The sequence below is a fragment of the Tenebrio molitor genome, chromosome 7 (assembly GCF_963966145.1).
Source record: "Tenebrio molitor chromosome 7, icTenMoli1.1, whole genome shotgun sequence".
Taxonomy (NCBI): domain Eukaryota; kingdom Metazoa; phylum Arthropoda; class Insecta; order Coleoptera; family Tenebrionidae; genus Tenebrio; species Tenebrio molitor.
In genome coordinates this window covers 10,341,698-10,362,145 of record NC_091052.1, presented here as the reverse complement: position 1 = coordinate 10,362,145, position 20,448 = coordinate 10,341,698, and the positions used below count along the sequence as shown (strand labels likewise).

The following is a 20,448-nucleotide window of genomic DNA, read 5'->3' as shown; positions in this document are numbered from 1 at the left end:
TTATATTCTACTTGATATTTCAGCACGCTCTCCAATATCCATACGCAAATGCAGACGCGTAATTCATGTCCAAATTTTTTTTTTACAAAGTGTGGGTTTTATTGACCGCAGTGCGGTCTAATCGCAAGAGTGGTTAGTCGAGAATAACAATCTGCGAAAGGTGAAAACCATACAGAACGGATAAAACTTGCCACTTAAAAAGTTTACTTCATGACGAATGAATGAATGTTAAATTCTTCATAAAGAACTTCCCAACTTCTATCTACTTTCGGTGGTTATTAATTTACGCCCACAAATAGGGGATCGTTAATTCATGTTTTCTACTTTATTTACTATTCGAGATTATGGCACGTAAAACCGGGAATGTGTCGTAAAATTGACGCAATGTTGCAGAATGACATATGGAGGTGGCTCGTGATAATAAAACAAAAACTGTCCACTTACCGAGAAATGCTTAATCTTCCACGGTTGAAACCCAAGCACTCGGATATCCACTCGATCCTGATGAGTTCTTGCTCAAGTGATTAAAATTAATTAAAAATGAAGCGAGCTAAACATCATCTAAAACCGGTTCTATTTTTAAAAACAGCAAAACTTCATAGGAATTTAATTGACTTTCCGACTGCATCCAGATTTTCTTCAATTAGTATAAAATTTTCAATGCGAGCATAGTTAAATTGGATAAATGGGGCATCCATTCCATAAATTTTTAATTAATTTTTTAGTGTAAATTATCAAAAGCACCATATTATTGGCCCGAGGCTCGCAATATTTTTCAGGAGATGATTTTTTTGTGTAATTGCGTCCTGCATGTAATTACTGCGAGATGAATCGAGCAGCAAACAGTTTGTTCTCTTTCACGAACTAACTAGAACTAATTAACTTAGTTTCCTTTTTTGAGTGTGCATCAGAAATGCGATTCCAATTATTTTACTATTTTAATTGGAAGTAGAGTTAGCTTTGTGGTTTAATTTCGTCTTGTAAATAAGGATTCTCATAATTACGAGAGTAATTAAAATATGTAATTGTGCGATATGGAAGTGAACATTGGAGAACGGGAGCGAAGATGTTCAATTAAAATCGGCTGGAGATTAGATGGTGAATGAAACTAGAAGTTTGCACGTATATTACGTTTATTGTTATTTGTTAATGCAAATATACAATTCCAAATGAACATGTAACTGTGGATGATAAAATAATTAAACGTCCAGCCAAGTTAGCAGACTCGTTTCATAGTTTGCTGGATCGTCTAATTAGTGGGTGACAAGAGGTGCACTAGTCCAAAATGTGCTGCAACAAACTTTAAATGTCTTCCATTGGTCACGGTTAAACTCTGTACACTTTACAACGACCCTAAACAACACCCCCCTCAATATCAAATATATACAACGAACGAATTATTATCACCTAGATTTCGTTAAGTCAGACCCTGCCAACCACGAACTCGCCCTCGACGGTTCATTACGTCACGGCAAACTCCAGCATGACTAAACAGAGGAGATGCGTGACCGGAACAAAGACCCCCGCCCCGGATTTGGCCCGCGTCCCGTCGTCGGCCATCACGCTGCTGGCTATGACGACCGGAGCTCCGGCGGCGGAAACGCTGGACACTTCCGGAGCGACGCACGTTGTCACCTGGGGGGCGGTATAGTTGTCGATGCCCTGGCAGCGCAGTCGGTGCTCGCCCAAGCAGGCGCTGTACGCGACGGCGTGCGGGATGTAGCTCTGGTCGAAGGTGCCGGTGAAGAGGGTGGTCGCAAGGGGGCCGAGCGCGTACACGGGGACGTCTTCGCCGCCGTGGGTGGCCCACTGGCGGGGGACCGCCGACCCGTGCACTTGATTGCGGTCGTCCGACGCCGTCGTCGTGTTCATCGGGACGATGCGGGGAGTCGCGTAGCCGGGGCCGTTGCCATAGAGGATCGTGGTGTAGGGCTGGCCGTCGATGTCGGACACTTTGCTGTCCGGACCTGGAAACAATTTTTTTTGCACCAAACAAAGGCCACTAATGATTTATTCCAACAAGACGAGCAAAAAACAATGCAATACAAATTAATGAAAAAAAAATAGACCATTTTGTAAATTTGCCTGTCAATTTTATCAAAATAGTCAATAGTAAAGTATATAAATTTATCCTGGAAGTTGGCGTTGAAGAGTCGATTGTGAACGCACCACTCGTCTGTCTGCAGAGTAAAAACACAAACACCGCAAAAAGTGAGGTTAGATTTAAACAACTGATCCGTGATCTGTAATCCGTGGGATGTTCACAATTTTCAAAGCCTACTTTGAGGATAAATTTAAATCAATACCCAATATAAAACCTTGATTCTCGTTTACAAAATTTAACTTGTTTTCCCTGTCAATATTATCAAAATACTCAACAGTAAAGTTAATAAGCTTGACCTGCTTGACTAATAAAAATTTGTTTAATTTTGTTTGCAAAATTTAACTTGATTAATTTCTGAAATAACTTGTTGATAATTTGTTGGTAAATCGTTTATCTAAGCAACAAATATGTCGATCCTTGCGGTGTCGCTGTAGTAATAGCTTTTTTTTTTGCAATTATGATTGGCCATTTAGTGAAGTAGCTTCGATTAATATTGCGTCTATCGTTGTTCCATTTGTTAATTTGTGATGATACCTGATCTGTAATATTATCACGCGGTACATGTGCATTTTTGTACTCTTTGTGGCCTATGCAGAAACTCACGTCTCTCCTACATGAATAGCTGACAAACTTTCTATAGGTGCATAGCTCCCACACATTAGTTTATGCTGTGAAACGTGAGCGTCTGCAAATGTGATGGCTGCAAAAGGGTAGGAAACGGTACACCCTTTCTTCGTTCATAATTAACTAAAATCTCGAATAAACAATAGGTTCTAAATTGACGGGTTGGTATAAGCTTATTTTTTATTTATTCGAAATGCAAATCCTGAAAAACCAGAACAGTCTTCATGTTCGCAGAGCCACAGAAAAAAATATTTCAGATCGATATTTTACACAGGAGTTTAAAAAAAATACATTCTACCAAATTTATGTTCACGAATTTTTATTGTTGTTTTTTTTTTTAATTTTCTTTAAAATGTTTTTTGCCAGATCCTATTCTATACTCCATTTTCCAACCAAATTTACAAATTATGGGGAAAATTGCAGGCAGGACCCAATTGCAGTTGCAATATTTTTGAATTGTTCACTTTGAATGTTTATTTATTAACTGTAGAGAAGCTATGCGGCTTATAGCCCAAAATCCCATGTATTTTCTTATGAAAGTTCGTTTTATTCGACCGATTGCATGTCTGATTGACTTCTAGTGTAGCAACTAGACTAGAACTAATTTTTAGTAACTTTATTGAAACCATTTGCAAAAGGATAATGGAAAAGTTATCAGAAATATTACTAGACACCAAACGTTGAATTACAAAACGAATCTTCATAAGAAAATGCACGGGATTTTGGGCTAGAATCCACATAGTACATCTACTGTTAAGTCTTTATTTTTGATTTGGCCCACATCATGTGTAAAAAACTTGTTATGAGGCAACAAAAACCCGGCGATGCTCACGTAGTTTCCTAGTAAATCAGTCCCTCTAGATGTCAAGTTGTTAATATTTTTTCAGACACACTCTATTACATTTCAAGCTTTTACTTTGCCAGTGCCAACCAATCTGATTCCTCTGGCAGACGAGAAGGCAAAAACTGAGCTTGAAGCCTGTCAGCAGAAATCTCAGTAAATATTTCACCTAATATACTGGCAGCATATCGTGATACGATAAATATGAGATCAAGAAATAAAGTGATTTTTGTTCTTGGCAATATTTACGTATTGATTCTCTCGACTCCGCTCTAACAAACTTTGTGAGCCAGATAATATTTACCCCTTAAAATTAAGACTTTTCCACAATTACGGAAACGATGTTGATCATCTTTAGCCGGAACAAAAGATTATCTCCTCTGTCGACGCGGATGAAAATAATTGAACTTGACGGATATATAGAGATCCATTTTTTTTTCGACAAAAGAAAAAATAAACCACAATCAGTCCTGATCGGTAATCCATTACATGTCAGAATTACAGCTAGTCTGACTCGACTGTTTCCCACTAATAACGAAAATGTTACTGTGTTTTATCCGACGGTGCCATTAAACTTCTTGCGGGAAGTGTGTCTGCGTGGGAAGGGCCGAAAAATACAACGTAACAAGCTTTGGGAAAAAACGAATGCATAATGAGCCGCCACGTTCGGTATGGAAAAACTTTTCTTTTTCGACATCGAGTGTTTCCGCCTTGCACGGTTGCACCGAATTGCACGGTGTCTTCCAACTTTTTAAATTCAAACTTCATGTAAAAGCTCTCGCAGTTAAAAAAACACCCGCGGCTAATTCAACTTAAAATAATTTAACTTCTTTGAAAGGCGAGACCGAACAAATCGAACAATGTCCACGAACCCCACACAAAATTTCAAAAGAATGTATTTTTCGGAGCAAAAATTTGTTTGTCTACAAATACACCTGCACCCACAAAGCAACGCAGCTCTTGTGTATAAATTGCATTCATCCCGATTTTTAGATTTGAAATGCTTCTCAAAGAAAGCTGCTCCCCGGATTCGGGTAGATTTTGATTTGACTCGATCCAAATTGGCAATTAAATGTCGCGCGAGCGTGAAAATAATTATCCGGTGTTATTATTACAGCTGCGATCTTTTTGTCATTGTAAATAAAATTCCCGAGGAACGACACATGTGCAATTTCCGAAATCAATACTTTTACATCCATTAGCCATTTTTTGACGTAAGAGGATCCCACTTCGGAGGATAAGATTGGAGATCGTGGCGGGGCAGATTGGAAGAACATAATAATTCTTCGTGGGTGTTTCGCGTGTGTTTCCTTCACGAGAGCCCACTTGGTGCGAGAGAAAGACAGCTCGACTAGTTTTTCCACAGAGCTAAATATGTTAATGCGAGTCGCTCAGACATTTTCATATTCCTGCAAGTTTTTAAACTGGAAGAGTGAAGCTATTTACCGAGAATTGGATGTCCTCGTGGCGTTGCTTGTCCTCCCATTGTTAGGACGTGGGAGTGATCCGAAGTTACAACTATTAACGTCTCTGTAGGATTTATAAGCGCTAAAGCCGCCAATAGCGCCGTCTCCATCGCAAGTGTTTCATCTAAAGCTCTGTAAGCGTTGTTGTAGTGGTGAGCGTGATCAATACGGCCACCTAGAAATAAGCATAGAAATTACAAAATTATCCTGCAATGGTATGAATTATAGAAAGCCAATCTGGATGCGTTCACATTAATATGCTGGAAATAGAGAGTCCGATGAGGGCGGCATTAATCAGCGTGCTCCCGACATGAATTATTGCATTCCAAACCGATCACTTTTACCACGAACACAAATAGGGAATAACAGTCGTATTTGCATATTAAGCCGGGATCAGGGGGATTATGCAAGTGTTAATTTGTTGACAGTGGATAAGACTCGTGTCCGTATTGAATGATATTGAATTTTGGCACGATCGTGTCGTAAGTCTTTCCTCTTCGGAAAGTTTGGAAGTAGATTAAAGTGCCGTTCATGAATTGAATTCCAAATTTGCATAATTATGTCGTTGGAGCTGAATTTTTTTATTCCCTTCGATTAGAATTCCCAAAGTTTTATTATTGCAGTTGAGTTATTGTTCTGAAGATTACACAAGAACGAGTTGTCAAAAATATTCATAATATTTATGTAAATGTCGAGCGGAATTACAAACCGAAACGAATTCGCGTTTTTCGTGTCGTTGCCGGTACGAGATCGAGAAAATTTACAATACTTGACAGGGCAAAATTATAGTTTAGGCTTGATTCTCCAGTTTTTCTTGCGGCTAAAGTGCCGCCCCCGAATAACTTACCACCGCAGATTTAGACTCGCGCTCAAGGAATTTACCACGAGTCCCTCCAAACATGGCCGTTGCATACAAAATCGATATTACCTTGGTCTTGGTGTATTTGAGCAGGTGTTACTCCTGAAATATCTCCACAAGTCGAAGAAAGAATGAGCGAAAAAAATTATATTTCCTCAGTGGCTCGATACACTTTCAGCCTTTCCATTAAGTAAACAGTTTCAGAAACCTCCGTTGACATTCGGGGGATGGAGTATATTGCAGGTCATGGTGTTCGTCTTTTCTCGGAACTTATAAGATTATTTCTCCAATAAATGGGAAGTTGTTTTCTTTCCAATTCTTTCGTGTTCGTCAAAAGGCAATTAACGAATCTTTGTGTCGATAACTGTTATATGACAATGTTTATTAGGAACTAAACAGATTGGCAACGGTCTTTTGTGAAAATAACTTCACTTTGTTTTGGGTGTCGAGGAAATGCAACTAAACTACAACCCCTGTATAATTACATCCATTCCACATGGGCAAAAGACATCAATAAGATGTTTGTTGCTTGCGGAAATTATGCGTAAATCCAGGCACAAAGCGTCTTGTGAAAACGATGCCAACCTACATCAGAGCTTTATTAAATTCGCCACCGCACAACTAGTGAAAGAGAATAAACAAGGTGGAGTTGGCAGCCCCACCATTTTTCGTCGGTCGAAAGACTCAAAAATGAATTGATAAAATCTAACACAATTATGTAAATGGTGTTATAATTTTATTTGTTCTTTATTGAGCCTCCTATCGGCGTAAAATGTAAATTTTTCCAATAATCACTCGCTAATCGCGTTGTTTCGTCTGTGCACATTATTGCTTTGTGATTTTATTGAATCCCAAATCCGTTGTAAACTGGCAGAACAAATTTATTGGAGGTTCCCGATGATTTGTGGCCCGGCTCATTGTGTATAATTTATTCTGCACTTCCAGTGCGTATTTTTTCCGTTTTTCTGTATGAATAAAAAGAACAAATCTCGTAACATTTCCAGACCAGAAACCATTCCGTTTGATTGATTTGCTAATGCTTCCTTATCGGGCGGTTCGTGTAAAACACGATGCTCGATTCCGGGTGCTAAACAGAAATAAAGACAGGAAGGTCCATTAGGTTTTTCTTTTGACCGGTAGTTTCATTAAAAAGTATTTCAACCTTTGGCAAAAGGACATTGATTAATTTACATTCTTTGTGCGCCTATGAAACTTTCACGAGCAATTTTCTCCTCGAAATCGACAGAATAAGAACGAGGGCGCCCTTTGCCGACCTTCATTTTTCTCTAAATCAAACACGGACGTCCGATTCGTCTTCGTAATTACCGTCAAATAACGCCAAAAAAATCCAAACTTATTTTGCTCTCTAGTCTTAAGTAGGCGTTCGTGTGCACATGCAGAAGACGAAGTTATGGTGCAATAAAGTCCGCATTCTCCCAACTCAAATATTTTTCTAGAAATACCTCAAGCGGTTCAATTTTTAATATTTATGGTTAATATAAAGCCACGGTTATGATCTCCAAGACGCGTGATTTTGAGTTACGACCTAATATTAATGTTTTCAGCTTCAAACATTTCTCACTGAATGATGATCGAGATACTTTTGACAAATTACTTAGAAATAACAGTTAAAAAATGTTATTACTTTTTCTCTAACTAAACCCTCTAATATGCACCTGTAAATAACATTTTTGGCCTCCTCAACTCTAAATGACATGTTTACACACTTTGAATAGCTACGGTATCTTGATTTTTACACACTAATCAAACTACCGCACGGAGTGTGTAAAATACCACGAAAATTTTAAGCTTTCAGGGACGTCCAAAAAAACTGTTAGCTTATCATAAATAAAGTCCATTTATACTAAGACAAGATACCGCTGTCCTTGATCCGTTCAGTTTTCGAAAATGAACATAATTTAATTGTTTTCTTCTGAAAAATTGTGAATTCTGATGGCGCCATCTTGTGGTATAAATCACAAGCATATAATGTCAGTCTTTGACAGGTTTTGCAAAATTGGTTACAACAAATTTCAAATTTGAGAAAACGAGTTGTCGGTCAACAAGATTAATACATTACTAACGCGGTAGGCATTTTACATCGCTCGGTTTTTGTTAAAACACTCCCGCTGCGCGGTCGTGTTCAATCTAAAAACCTCGCGCTGTAAAATGTACCCTACCGCATTTGTAATGTAAATAACTATTAAATAAATAAAATAAAGTTAAGATATTCCGTTAAGTCATTGTTATAAAAATTATCAAAACTTCTTGAAAACTTGTCCAAAACTATCGATTTATGTAAATTTATACAAGCCAAGTTTCCATACATTTAAATTTGTATGTGAAGGCATTTAAGCACGAGAGTAATCAGATGTCAACAGCCTTGTCTGCTCATTAAAATGCAGGCCAAGTTACCTTTGACGATTATTCACAACAGTGTTAAGCCAGACACGAAACCATAACCCTTGTCCTTGTAACCTAGCTAGTAGTAATCTGGGAATAATTTCGTTTGAACTTCTTCGAATATTTGATGCAACGCATGACGCGTAATTAATTAGTTGGGGCAACATTCCATCTGGATGCTGGTCATTACAGGAATGAACGCATGATTAGACGATGGCAATTATTGCAAACCTTTCAACAATTCGTATCATTGTAACAGCCCCTTTCAATGGTAAACTAATAATCACTTGCTTCAACTATCGGACAATAATTTCCTCCGAACAATATACTCTGTCGTGTATAGAGTTCATTGTTTCAGTTTGCCATATAAATAGACAGGTCCAAGCCTACAAGACTGACTGAGTTCGTCGTTAACAAGTTTATGCTTGAATTGTAATCAAAATCTCATGCATAATGGTAGCTATTCAGCTCAGGAAATAGAAAGGTTTCGCTTACAAGAAATTAGTTTGAAAGTTTGTTATGTATTGACGTTCAATTCAGAGAATTTTAAACACACAACAGTCAAAGCAATTCGTTCCGTTGTGTTGCAACTGCATTTTAAACTAGCAATTTTCCTTCATTTATATGTATGCTTGCACATGCATCGTCAATTCCCTTTCAGCTCCAGTCCCAAAAGATTCCGGAACAAATTTCTACATTAATTGTGCCTTTTACCGAGAAGATTTCTCACATCGAACCGGATTTTCCGATTTGCTGCTTTTCCTGTTAAGCTATTAAATATAATCCGTCGAAATTGCACGAAAATGACGAAAGGAAATACAGTCGCGCCCTTACAAGACTTCAATACAATGAACTTTTAATGTAGCATTGTGAAAATGTCTTCATTAGACGTCAAAGATCCAATTTGTTTCTTTTGTCCGGTGCTCGTCGCTTCCCAGAAGGGAAATGGATTCAATTATTGTTGATTGGGTGGATACATTACAAATTCTGTATTGACGCAGTTATTGATAAATTTTGTAACGATCAAATGGTATTAGTACGTTTCAATTTGTTTTAATTGTTCAATTTTGACAAGGGATGAAGGGACTAATGTGTTGTGACGCATTTAAATGTTTAGCTCTTCCAGTAATGTTCAGTCGGGAGCGACACGCCGAAACATGTTGCCAGGATTAAAGCAGTAAATTTAAATGAAAGAAGAGTGTGGTGGTGTCTAATTGAGCCAACCTTGTCTTTTTGGCAAGAAAATTGTTAAAACCGTCGTCTCGGATGAGATCTGCAAAAACAAAGCTATCGTGACCTCTCACATTACATCTTTGATATTTGCAGAACCGGCAGACTAGTCTAGCTAATTCCTTTGAATTTTTTATCAAAGCAGAAAGGCAAAGTTGGCAGATAGATAGAGGTTAGGTATTCTAAGCGTCTGAGGAATTTGCAACAACGACGACGTACTCGTATAGATACCTACAGCATTTAAGATCCGAAGTATTTAAATTACACAAGGGGATGAGCCTTAATTATCACCCCTGTCGTAAATAACACAATTGTGAACGACTTGAGATTAACGCGCAAATAGAAAAAATTTCCTCCTAGTTACATTTCATTGTAGAGAGCGTTCCAATTTAGCACCGAATTAACATCATGCAAATTGCAAAACTAACCTTCCACAAACAGGAAGAATCCTTTGGGATTCTTCAACAAAATGGAGAGGGCGGAACGGGTCATGTCGGCCAAGGATGGATCTCCACTTGGACCTGGATCACGGTCGGCTTCAAAGTCCATGTGTGAATAGGAGAACAGACCTGTTAATAAATTATAGTTCTGAATGTACTAATTAGACGGAAACCAGTTCACAAATTAATTAATGGCCAGAATAAACTGTAATGGGGAATATACGAGTATGTCAACATGACGACCAGTCATATCGACTAAAAATATTTATTGAAAAAAGAAACGACAAGAAATGGGTTTAATGATCGGCGTTTTTTTCCAGAATGATCTCTTTTTCGTCACTTGACAATTTCCGAGCTTGGGGGAATTATTCCAAGAGCGTGAAATTGTTTACAAATTTAAAAGAAGCTTGAAGAACGCGTGACGCTCCATACATATCTGAAGAGGTTGTTTGTTCTGGAATGAGTATTAAAACGGGAAAATTTCAGTGGAATTTTCCTAACGAATTTCGCAAATGTTTCTTAACATTTTCACGAAGAGACGTTTAGTCCCACTCGATGCAGTCGCAGTGCTTTGCATAAATTGTTCGAAAAATTCCAGTTGTTGGTTAGCTGTTCCACAAGTACTTGTGGCGTGTGTGCCAGTTAATTGCACAACGTGTTAATTTCAGTCAAAGCGAACTGCAAACGATTTTACATACGATAAATTCGCACGAATAACAAATTAGATGTGGGTCGGATTTACTTTTATTGCTTTTATTAAATGTTGATTTATGTGCAAAAGTTTGCAGTTTAACACTCCACCCTTGTGAAACTTCTAAATATGTAAACATGGCATTTGGCAAAGTTGCAATGCCATAAACTTGAAAACTTGGCTACATATTTTGTTACAATAACGATGCAATAAAGTAGAATCTATAGGTGTTCCCTTTCCGCAGTCAGGTAACAGTCAAAATAACGTCGATAATAAAAAGTTTCCGCGGAAAATATGCCGAGCAGGATTTCCGGTGAATAGTTGCCAAAACATTTCGAAGCGCATTTTTTAATGAACTCGCGGAATGCAAACAAATACGAGTATAATGGTATAATCCGGGGCGATCGGTAGAATTTTCACGATTTTAGTTTGGTAGAATTTTCACAATTTTAGTTTGGTGTAAATTGAGTCGGTCGAAATTTCCATTGTTCTTTTGTGGTCATCATATTGGCTATCACGTCGAGGACTTGGTGCGCCGGGAATATCATAAACAGACAATCGAACAATAAAGCTCCTTACTCAGCTGGCATTAGGTCATTATTCTAGTTCATCACGAGATGATAAAGCCCTGAAAAGACCCAGTCCGAACTTACCAAGCAAGTAGTCGACTTGATTGGGGTTAATTTTATCAAGCTGTCCTTTATTCCAGACGTATTCCGCTTTGAGTCCACGCTTTTTCTTATCTCGGGCCCAGTCATCGATGAGATTACGTCCATCCAGGCGCCGACCTTCCTCTTTAGTTTGTTCTGGATCGTGGGCAACTTTCGGCAACCAATGTCTGCGACCGCCTCCGAGCAGGACCTGCAAAAAACGATCCGCTCCCCCTTTATGATTCCGTAATCTCTTCGGAATAATTGGATTCTTAATTTAACATTTTTAAATGTTCTCGTTTTGCTGATGGAAAACAGTATCTCATTACGCCCGTTATCTGATGGCAAATAATTAAACAGAAACATGCTCGATTTTAATTAAGCCGGAGCAGGCCAGCCATTTCGCTGCAGTTTTCAAGAGAATTATCATTTTTTGCTGTTAACGTGTGTACCTTACTCCAGGGAGTGTCGGCACCGTGCTTCTCTAGTATTCTCTGTGATCTCAGTAAGTAAAAATCTGATTTGAAATTACTGCATAAGCTGTGCAAGTTCAAAGGCGTAATGGATGCACAAGAAAACCGCACTTGATGATGCTCTAAGACTCTTAGATTTTTTTATAAATAAATCACGCGGGATGGAAATGTTGCGAAGTTTAGGGCGTGACCCGTTACAGTCACCCTTCTGCGAGTCAGTCCCTGCAAATGACAAGTTATAGTTTACCATGAATAAAGCAAGTATCGCTAACTGTCTTGATTTAATTTTTGCGTGGGTCTGATGTGGGATAATTTCTAGACCGATCTGGCTATTTGTTGAGAGGAAAGAGCCAAGTTTGCAGAGTCGAACCCGAAACTATTGTGTGTTTTAGTACCCAATCTATATCGATTTTCCATTTGGGAGGTATTTATATTGCACCTTTATACTCTTTAGCACTTTTGAGGTGAGTGCCATACGTAGATGCTATTTCAGGAATCATTTCAGGTCACGAAGTCAGTGGAAGTGTCGAGTAAAATAATTTTTCCTGCTCGTTGAGTAATTTTAAATTTACGCTAACGGCAAGATAAGACCCGGTGAACCCATACGAAGGAAGAAACTGGCTCGGAGATGGCCCCAAATCTATTTATTTTATTCGAGCGAAGTCTTATCGGTTTGATGGCGATTGAAATGTTTAAATCATGACATTAAAATATTTTTCGGGCACGAGTTTTATAGTTGGGCACAAAGAACGGTCCATTAGTTCAACAAACACACAATCAACTGTACCACATTTATCGCTCTCATAAAAATATTTCGTCATTTTTACAAGCGCCTAAAATTTTAGTATCCATTCGGTATTACCGCGGCATAATTTTCTCCCAAAGTATTTTTATAACTTCCCCTTCCGATAGTAGCTCGCGAACTTACGCAATCAATCAATTTTTGTCGTTTAATCCATCAGCATAACCTTCATCTTAATTGGATTTATACCTGCAACTGTGCGGATGCAGAAAAATCGATGGGACAGCTTTTCGCGAGCGTTTGGCATAATTCGGGTTCGAAAAATCCAAATCCCACATCAAAAACTCGAACGCGAAAATTCCAAAGCCCGGGTTATTGGTGCATAGATAAGCGAAATTTGTAACTTCGTAAGCTCCTTTTCCTTATTGATTTGTCGGCGTGAAAATTTGCATTTTTCCCCCGTCGAATTTAAAACTATTAAAATCTGATCGTACCATAAGTTGGCTCAGTTATGCGTGCTCACGTAATGGGCCGAAGGATCTGTTCGAAATAATCCGGCGGAAGTGCCTATCAAGACCGGTGTATCAAAGAGAGTCATGCTACAAAAATATACATATCGTTCAAAGTTCGTATCACTTACGGTTCAGTAAATTCAAAAAGCTTCAGCCACCAATTTATTTTAGACATTGTTTCTGTCGAAACAATTTACTTTCCGTCTAGTCAATAAAATTATTTCACTTTGAGTTCGGGCACAAAGGTCTTGGAAGTGGTTTTATGTTTATTTTTATACTACGCTTGATGAATCAATATGTCGCAAAGAGCAAACACAGTCCGTATAATTATGTTGTTGCCAAGTTCGGTGTGTTACGCCAAATTCATGACTCGGATCAATAGCGTTATTGGTTTGAAGAAAAACGCCAGATGTTGTTACAGATGACGCTGTTTACAAAGACGCTTCTCGTTACACATAATTTTATTCAAACTGTCCGAAAGTCGCGGATCTGGTTAATTTAAATTGAAAAAAAGCACCAAAGTTTGCCACCCCACATCCCGGCTCCGGGACTGAAATCCCTTTCGTTTGCACATATCCCCTTGAAAATATACTGAAAGAGACGTAAGCCTAATTGTGACTGATGAGCGACGTTGTGATTCAGTTGCAAATATTTGCCGACAAAACAATACAAATTAACCCAAAGTTTCTCTTCTCCTTCTTTCCTACATTCTTTTTCATTTTCCATTGTCTCAAAATTTATTATTGGCTATATTTTTCGTTCGGGAATTTCTGCAGTTTAATCAAATAAATATTTTTTTCTACAACCGTCAAAAAAACGTGACATTTATGCATCGTTATCAAGTCGCAAAGTATGTCATTTTTGATAGTGAAAAAAGATTTGTCAAAAAGTTTCCTTGGATGCTAAAATAGTTATATTTTAGCATCCAAGGAAACTTTTTCACAAATATTTTAGCATCCAAGGAAAATTTTACAAAAATTTAAAAAATCAAAAATTCTCAAATGCGGTTGTAGAAAAAATAGTGTTTGTATTTCGTGCACAAGATGATTGTTTTGTTGGCGCATTCGAATGAGTTTGAAGTCTCGACCTGACGGTCTCGACCAAAAACTCATTCTCATACCCCAACAAAAAACAATCATTTTGCGCACTTAATACAAAATAATTTTTTGAAAAAACATTTTTATCTCTGTTTTTCACTGTATTCGACATTCAATTTAATGTATTCTATGGAACCAGTTAACAAAAGATTCCACTCTCTTTGAGTTATTTCAAAAACAGTATTTTTCAAGTTCCAATATTTTGTCTTCTGGAGACAAAAAGAAATCACATGGTGGAAAGTAGGTCAATAATGCAGATCATTTTATTTTGAACCCTCCAAAAAATACCTTGCTTGTTATCCCAATTGCTCAAAGCAACAACAGCAGATTTTGTCACCTATTATGAGGTATCTTCTAAGTTTGACTCATTTTGGCCATGTGTTAACTCGTGGAGCACCAGAACGTCCAGTAACGGTACAATACAGGGTACTTCACAAGTGATAATGAGCCAGACGGAATTAAAAATACAATATTCTCGGTGTCCATATCCACGTTTGCTTCGCAAATGTATTGTGGGTTGCATTTTCAATTCCGTCGGACTCATTTTTACTCGTGAAATACCCTGTATATTGTTAGTAACTGTCACTCCAATACCTATTTTTTGAATTCTGTAGGTTGTTCTATTATCACCTGTATCTGTATCATACTTCAGTAGAAGCTACTTGCTTTAGTAACAACAGAAATTCTTCCTTCTCTAAATCGTCGCTAGGTGAAACTCTTTATTTATAAAATTTTTGGTGTAATTTGTCTCAATTTCAAAAACTCCTCCCAACCTTCCGTCTGCTTTATTTTTACTTGAATCATCACTGCGTACAGCTTCTCACCAGGACTATACATCTTACTCACCCTTGCGGAATTGGCCCGATCGCCGATTGAATGCGATTAAAACTTGAACAATTTTTAAAATTACAAAGTTGCGGCGATCGCTCGTTCGGCTCACTTAGTTTGTGAAATAATTGGGCGGAAAATTGAATTTCGTAAGTCGGTGGTGAACAACTATCAAACTGCAATAAAGATGTACCAATTTATCGATAAACGATTCCGGGCAATGATGGGACCGGCAGATTTCAGTGATTACATTCCTGTCCGGAGTGATGTTTCCATCGAATTAACGTGATGTATGGGAAACAAAACTTTTTTACTGCAGGTGAAACGTATTTCTGGGAGTACCGTCTTATGGTTTATTGTCGGAGAGCAATCGGCGGAGCGTCCTAAAAATTCTCTACGATCCAACGTATCGTCGACAAAGGTTGTTTATTTAAGAGTTCGAGAGTCTTAGGAATTTATGTGATGTATTTGCTTCAATGATAGCGATAAAGCACTCTTGTGTATGTATCCATTAAGTTTATTGAGTTTTATCCGGACCATACGTACTGGTCGTAAATTCTAAATAGGGAGATTAGTTCGAGAGAGAGAGAGAGTTTAAACATCCGGTGTCCTGACCTGCCCAGTCTGCACGTCAGAAATGACTTATCGAACTTTAAAACCTCCACAACGACATATTGATGAGAAGAGATCTCGGCCGGGTTCGAAGAGGAACAACATCTGTGAAGTTTTAACAACTCGTCCGAATTAGGCGTTCTAATGATGTTTCATTATTCAAGATCTGGGTCCTGCGAGGAGCCACCCCTGCCATAAAACAGGTGAAATCTGAAGACAAGATGAAGGACGTGCGGCGTTTAATCCATTATTTAAGCTCACCCACAAACTTGCCTCTCGGCTGCTAATTCTAGACGGAGTCGAAAATTTTAATTTTTTTCTTTGAGCTGATTAGGCTTCGGGGCCCAGGATAATAATCTTGGGTACCTCCGTAACGAAATTAACAAATTGTTATTTTGCTTGTGGATGACGATGTTCACATGGCTTTTGGGGAAATTAAGATTAACGAGCGTCTCTTATTAGGGCTGCTTTTCGGGGCCTCCAGTCTAAACTCTCAAAGTTGCGGCGCGTTTTAATGCACACAGTCTCTGTTCAGCCGAACAACTCCATAAATAATTAATCATCGGTAATATCCGCATTATTTTGAAAATCTCGCGCGTCCAATTACCGAAACCAATCATTATTCATTGCGAGATCGACTCTGGAAACATTTTTATTCGCCGCGAAACGTCTCCTTCGTCACCTTTTGTCCAACAAATCCCCGTTTGGCCAATTGGAAAAATGACGCCTTTGCGTCTTAGTTTCGGGACGAATTCCACGAAATTAATCACCAAACGTTCGTGAATGTTGAGTGACAGTTAATGCGAACAATAAATTTGCCACCGTATTGACGGAACGTATGGGAAGTTGGTGAAAACAATGCAGGGCATCCTGATAATGACGGTGCGTTTGTGTCATTCCCCTCTAATCAATAGTTATGTTACTGTTAACAGCACACATTTTGCAGCATTGAATTCTAAATATCGTATATGTCAGTGTAATCGCTCTATCCGGGTTGCTACCGAATTGAAAGCCGGAACACTGAATATCTGCAATTACGATTAACATCAAATCAAACAAATTTTCTCATTATAGACTCGACGGAAATGCCAATGAATAAATTGCATCCGCGACCTGCGACAGAGCTGGTTTATTTTTTGGATAACAAAAATTCAAACGCCTAAGGGATTAATACATTTTTCAATAAGCCCCAGTCACCTTCCTTACAAGCCAATCAATACACTTTTCCTTAGTAACAAGACTCAAGAACAATTTTTTTTAATGAAATAAATAGAGAAAAATAAAAAGAGATCCAGTTTTTGTTAGCCTGGGAGGCATCCACCATTTTTAACTATCTTCAGTAATTGTGATTAAAATCACATCAAACAAAATTTCTCATTATGCAGACGCAGCGAAAAAGCCAATGAATAAATTGCATCCGCAATCTGCGACAGACCTGGTTAATTTTTTTTAAGAAAAAGCTGCAAATAGATTAGTACATTTTTCATTCAGAGAGTCAATTCAGTTTCCTTAACTAATGGTTCGATAACTTATTTTTACAAATGAAATAAGTTATTTCAAATTAACATGGCAAGGAAAGAAACGTATTTTTTTAGCCCGGCGTATCCACCATTTTAGCTGCATTCAGTTACAAGTAGTATAAGTAGTATTCAAACGGCAGCTCTATTAATTTGGGTGGTCCAAGTCAGAGAAAAATGAACAAAAAGTGTAAGATGAAAACAAATCAAAACGGCTAACTCGGGGCATCCACCATTTTCAATCACAAAATTTTCAATTACAAAATAAACGTGTGGACAAAAAAATACATAAACAAAGTTGAAAATATTGGATGAAGCCGGATATTGCGGATGCTCTACATATATCAATTGTTTATTCGAATTGTTATATATCTGAGGCAAATGTATTGTTTATTAACGACAATTCCATTATTTTCGTTTTACATCCAGTAGCCAGCGATTTCAACGTGTTCACTTCAAAAAAATATAAATAATGAACAACTAATCAAATTTTTTGGGCTCGAAGCATTATTTTTCCATTGACACCCTTTTAATACAAATCCACGCACCAGCTGCTCTTCGTTTCGCACAATTCTTTCCTCCGTTCTTTTAAATTAGCCTCACATGTGGTCAAATATAAATTATTAATGCCCCACCGTTAGAGTTCATCTTTAATAAATTCTAAATTATTCAAAAGTCTGAATCAGGTCACGAAAAACACGTTTCGCAACACTCACATTTTCATTATCCTTCACGTTTATATTTTAATTCAAATTATTTTATTTAGTAAATCTGAGAATTGAGTTTGACACGTGAGGTCGGCTAAATGTTAATGGCGTCCAGTGTTAGTGGGTACTTTGTAATGGAGGCTTCCCATTAGCAGCAACACCTGTGAGTAATGGCCTCGAGCAGGAAAACTGATATGGGACGCTTATAATTATTGTAATAAACCAGTAATTGCAATCCGGTCTTGTAGCACCGCCAGACGGATCGAGATTGATCCAGTTGAAAGACTTGTCCGGATTCATTTTTTCTCATTCGCCCCCGCGATTTTATTCAAGCATCGGGGGCGTTTCGTTTCGTCAGAACTTCGCCGTAAAACAGACTTGTCAATAATAATTACGACACATTAGGGCGCATTTAATTACTCCGACTCGTGAAATGGTTACCTACTATTCGCTAATGCGTGTTAGTAGTTGGAACTAATTGTAGATCAAACGTCGTTCATCCCCTAATGACTCTAAATTAATCAGTTAAATCAAGTCGGAGACAGAGCTAGTTTGCAAACTCGAATGGAATAAAACGCCAGGTACTCACGTTGATGTTACGTCCAGGATCGTTTTCGATGAGTTGGCGAGCCAGATCCTTGCAGGATTTGCGCGACGCAGGGGGGACCTTCGAGTCGTCCTCCCAGTAACGTGACGGGGAATGGCCGTACAAGGCTGCGGGTGTGGCATGAGTTATTCTTGTGTTTGTCACTATCCCTGTCGATTTTCCTGAAAGCCAAAAAATACGATTGAGGGTTCGGCTACACGAAACGCGGCTTAACCAGATTAGAAAAACGCCAACGCGACTTGTCCATCTCCAGATTCCTGGTAGATTCATGGATCTCGCGACGCGTTGAAAGGGGAACGAAATTAACACTTCGTTTGGGCTGATAGTGGGACCGCATTGTCTTGTAGTATAATAATGAATCGCATAACCGCCGCTCTCAAAGAACAATTAATTGAAATGGAAGTTGTGGAAGCTTCATAACTTATGTAGGAGAGGGTGGAATGTCGAAGTTATCGCTAGTTTGTTAGAAAAGAGGCAGCGATGCATACCAGATAGGTTCTTCGATTCAGAAATTATCAAGGAGGAGTGCGCCGGTTGTCTGCACGCAGGGGCAAATTCGCTGAGTAATAGCTTTATGATAAATCACATTTCGTAATTTATTTCGCAGATTATTTTAATTCGGACAAAACTGTCGGCCGGACTGGGAATTAGCAAGTTGTAACTTTAGACACAAACAAGATGATGGCGATCTTCTTGATTGTAAAATATAGTGGTATCTTCACTTTATCGTGAGTGGGACGCAATCTAATTCAACCACCGCGAGACAACGCAATAAATTCTTTCAAACGTAAAATGCAATAGGAAGAGAAAGCCCGGCGCATCCACCATTTTTTAAGAGCGCTTGAGTCGGAAGACTTTTCTTGATGCGACAATACAAACGGGTTCACACGAGAAATGCATTAATAAAGACGGCTTAAATCAGCTGAACTGTTGTCGGATCGAGGAAAAAACGCGTCGAAAAATTAATGGCCGTCAGGCGACCCAAGTTTATCTAGGAAGGGACAAGGCCCACATAATGCGGATACTCTTGGTGAATCGGACAAAACTAATAAGACGAAAAGGCGAACAAAGCAAAGTGAAGTCTTCATGGAAATATTATTTAGACCGGAGCGAGAGAGGAACTGGAAGTTTGCCAGGAAATGTATAAGCGCGTTTGATCTGACTCTTGTAAAAAGTGCGGCGAGCTCCGAGGAAGCGAAAAAATGTGCCACTCGGAATTAAAACTGATTAGGGAAAACAAAGCGGAAGAATTCACGAATTCGCGTTTTTCTCGCCCGGACCTAAACTCCAGAAATATTCTAGAAAAGAGAGTCTCGACTCTGTGATCGAGTGTATAATATGTTTGCGATGAGCATTCGCATAAATCCGGGGAGAAATTCAGTAATTCCGATTTTATGCCGAAATTTGTCATTTCATGCAAAAACTTAAAGTAGCTTTCAACGAGAGCTTGTCTTCAATTTGAGAAGGCAGAGAGCAGCGAGGTAAAAAGTAGCAGAGCCTCGGAAATATTAGTTTCTCTCGGGGGAAAAGTATTTAGCCCATTCTGGTGTTCAAAGTGCGGAAGACGGATAATAACGAGTTTAAACAAATTTAATATAGTCGGGGGAACAGCGAGGTGAGTCACTATTCAAATTTTAGGCCAGTTATAATAACGGAACCGAAAAACTTTCTAATTAAAGAAGCTCTAATTGTTCATCAAGCCGTTTAATTAAGACTCGTTGAAATCGAGAGGGATCGCCGTATTTTATTCGAAATGTATTTGCAAAAAGCACACTCGGGCGTTTGAGCGCAACACATTTTGCTGCAACGCAATGACTCTTCATTAGTTCTGGAGTCGCGAGAGATTGCATTTTTAAGTTAAATTGTAGTTTCCGGGGGCAAAAAATAAATACGCGGATAAATCACCGCACTTTAAAATATTGTCGGAAGAAGTGCTAAATCTCCACTGTGGTTGAGGTTTCTTTTGCGAAATTCCAAACGGGTGAAGGCATTATACTAATGAGAATTCCTGCGACGGAGACGCGTCTCGATGAATGCACCATTTA

The 20,448-nt window shown here is 38.5% G+C and overlaps 1 protein-coding gene across 3 annotated transcripts in view; it reads right to left on the bottom strand.

Annotated features, from left to right (window-relative positions):
- Window positions 1-1,121: 1,121 nt before the first annotated feature.
- LOC138135249 (alkaline phosphatase-like) overlaps window positions 1,122-20,448 on the bottom strand; it is a 42,465-nt gene continuing 23,138 nt past the window's right edge. The window contains exons 5-10 of one of the 3 annotated variants that reach the window (XR_011160903.1): window positions 18,386-18,564; window positions 11,312-11,519; window positions 9,956-10,096; window positions 5,016-5,210; window positions 1,408-1,967; window positions 1,122-1,353 (exon numbers count right to left, since the gene is read on the bottom strand). Coding sequence is in view for 2 of the 3 variants with exons in the window: in XM_069053945.1 (XP_068910046.1) it covers window positions 1,462-1,967; window positions 5,016-5,210; window positions 9,956-10,096; window positions 11,312-11,519; window positions 18,386-18,564 (1,229 nt within the window). In the remaining variant the exon portion in view is untranslated. Of the gene's footprint in view, window positions 1,968-5,015; window positions 5,211-9,955; window positions 10,097-11,311; window positions 11,520-18,385; window positions 18,565-20,448 lie in introns of all 3 variants that reach the window. The other 2 variants (XM_069053945.1, XM_069053946.1) reach the window with 2 other exon arrangements.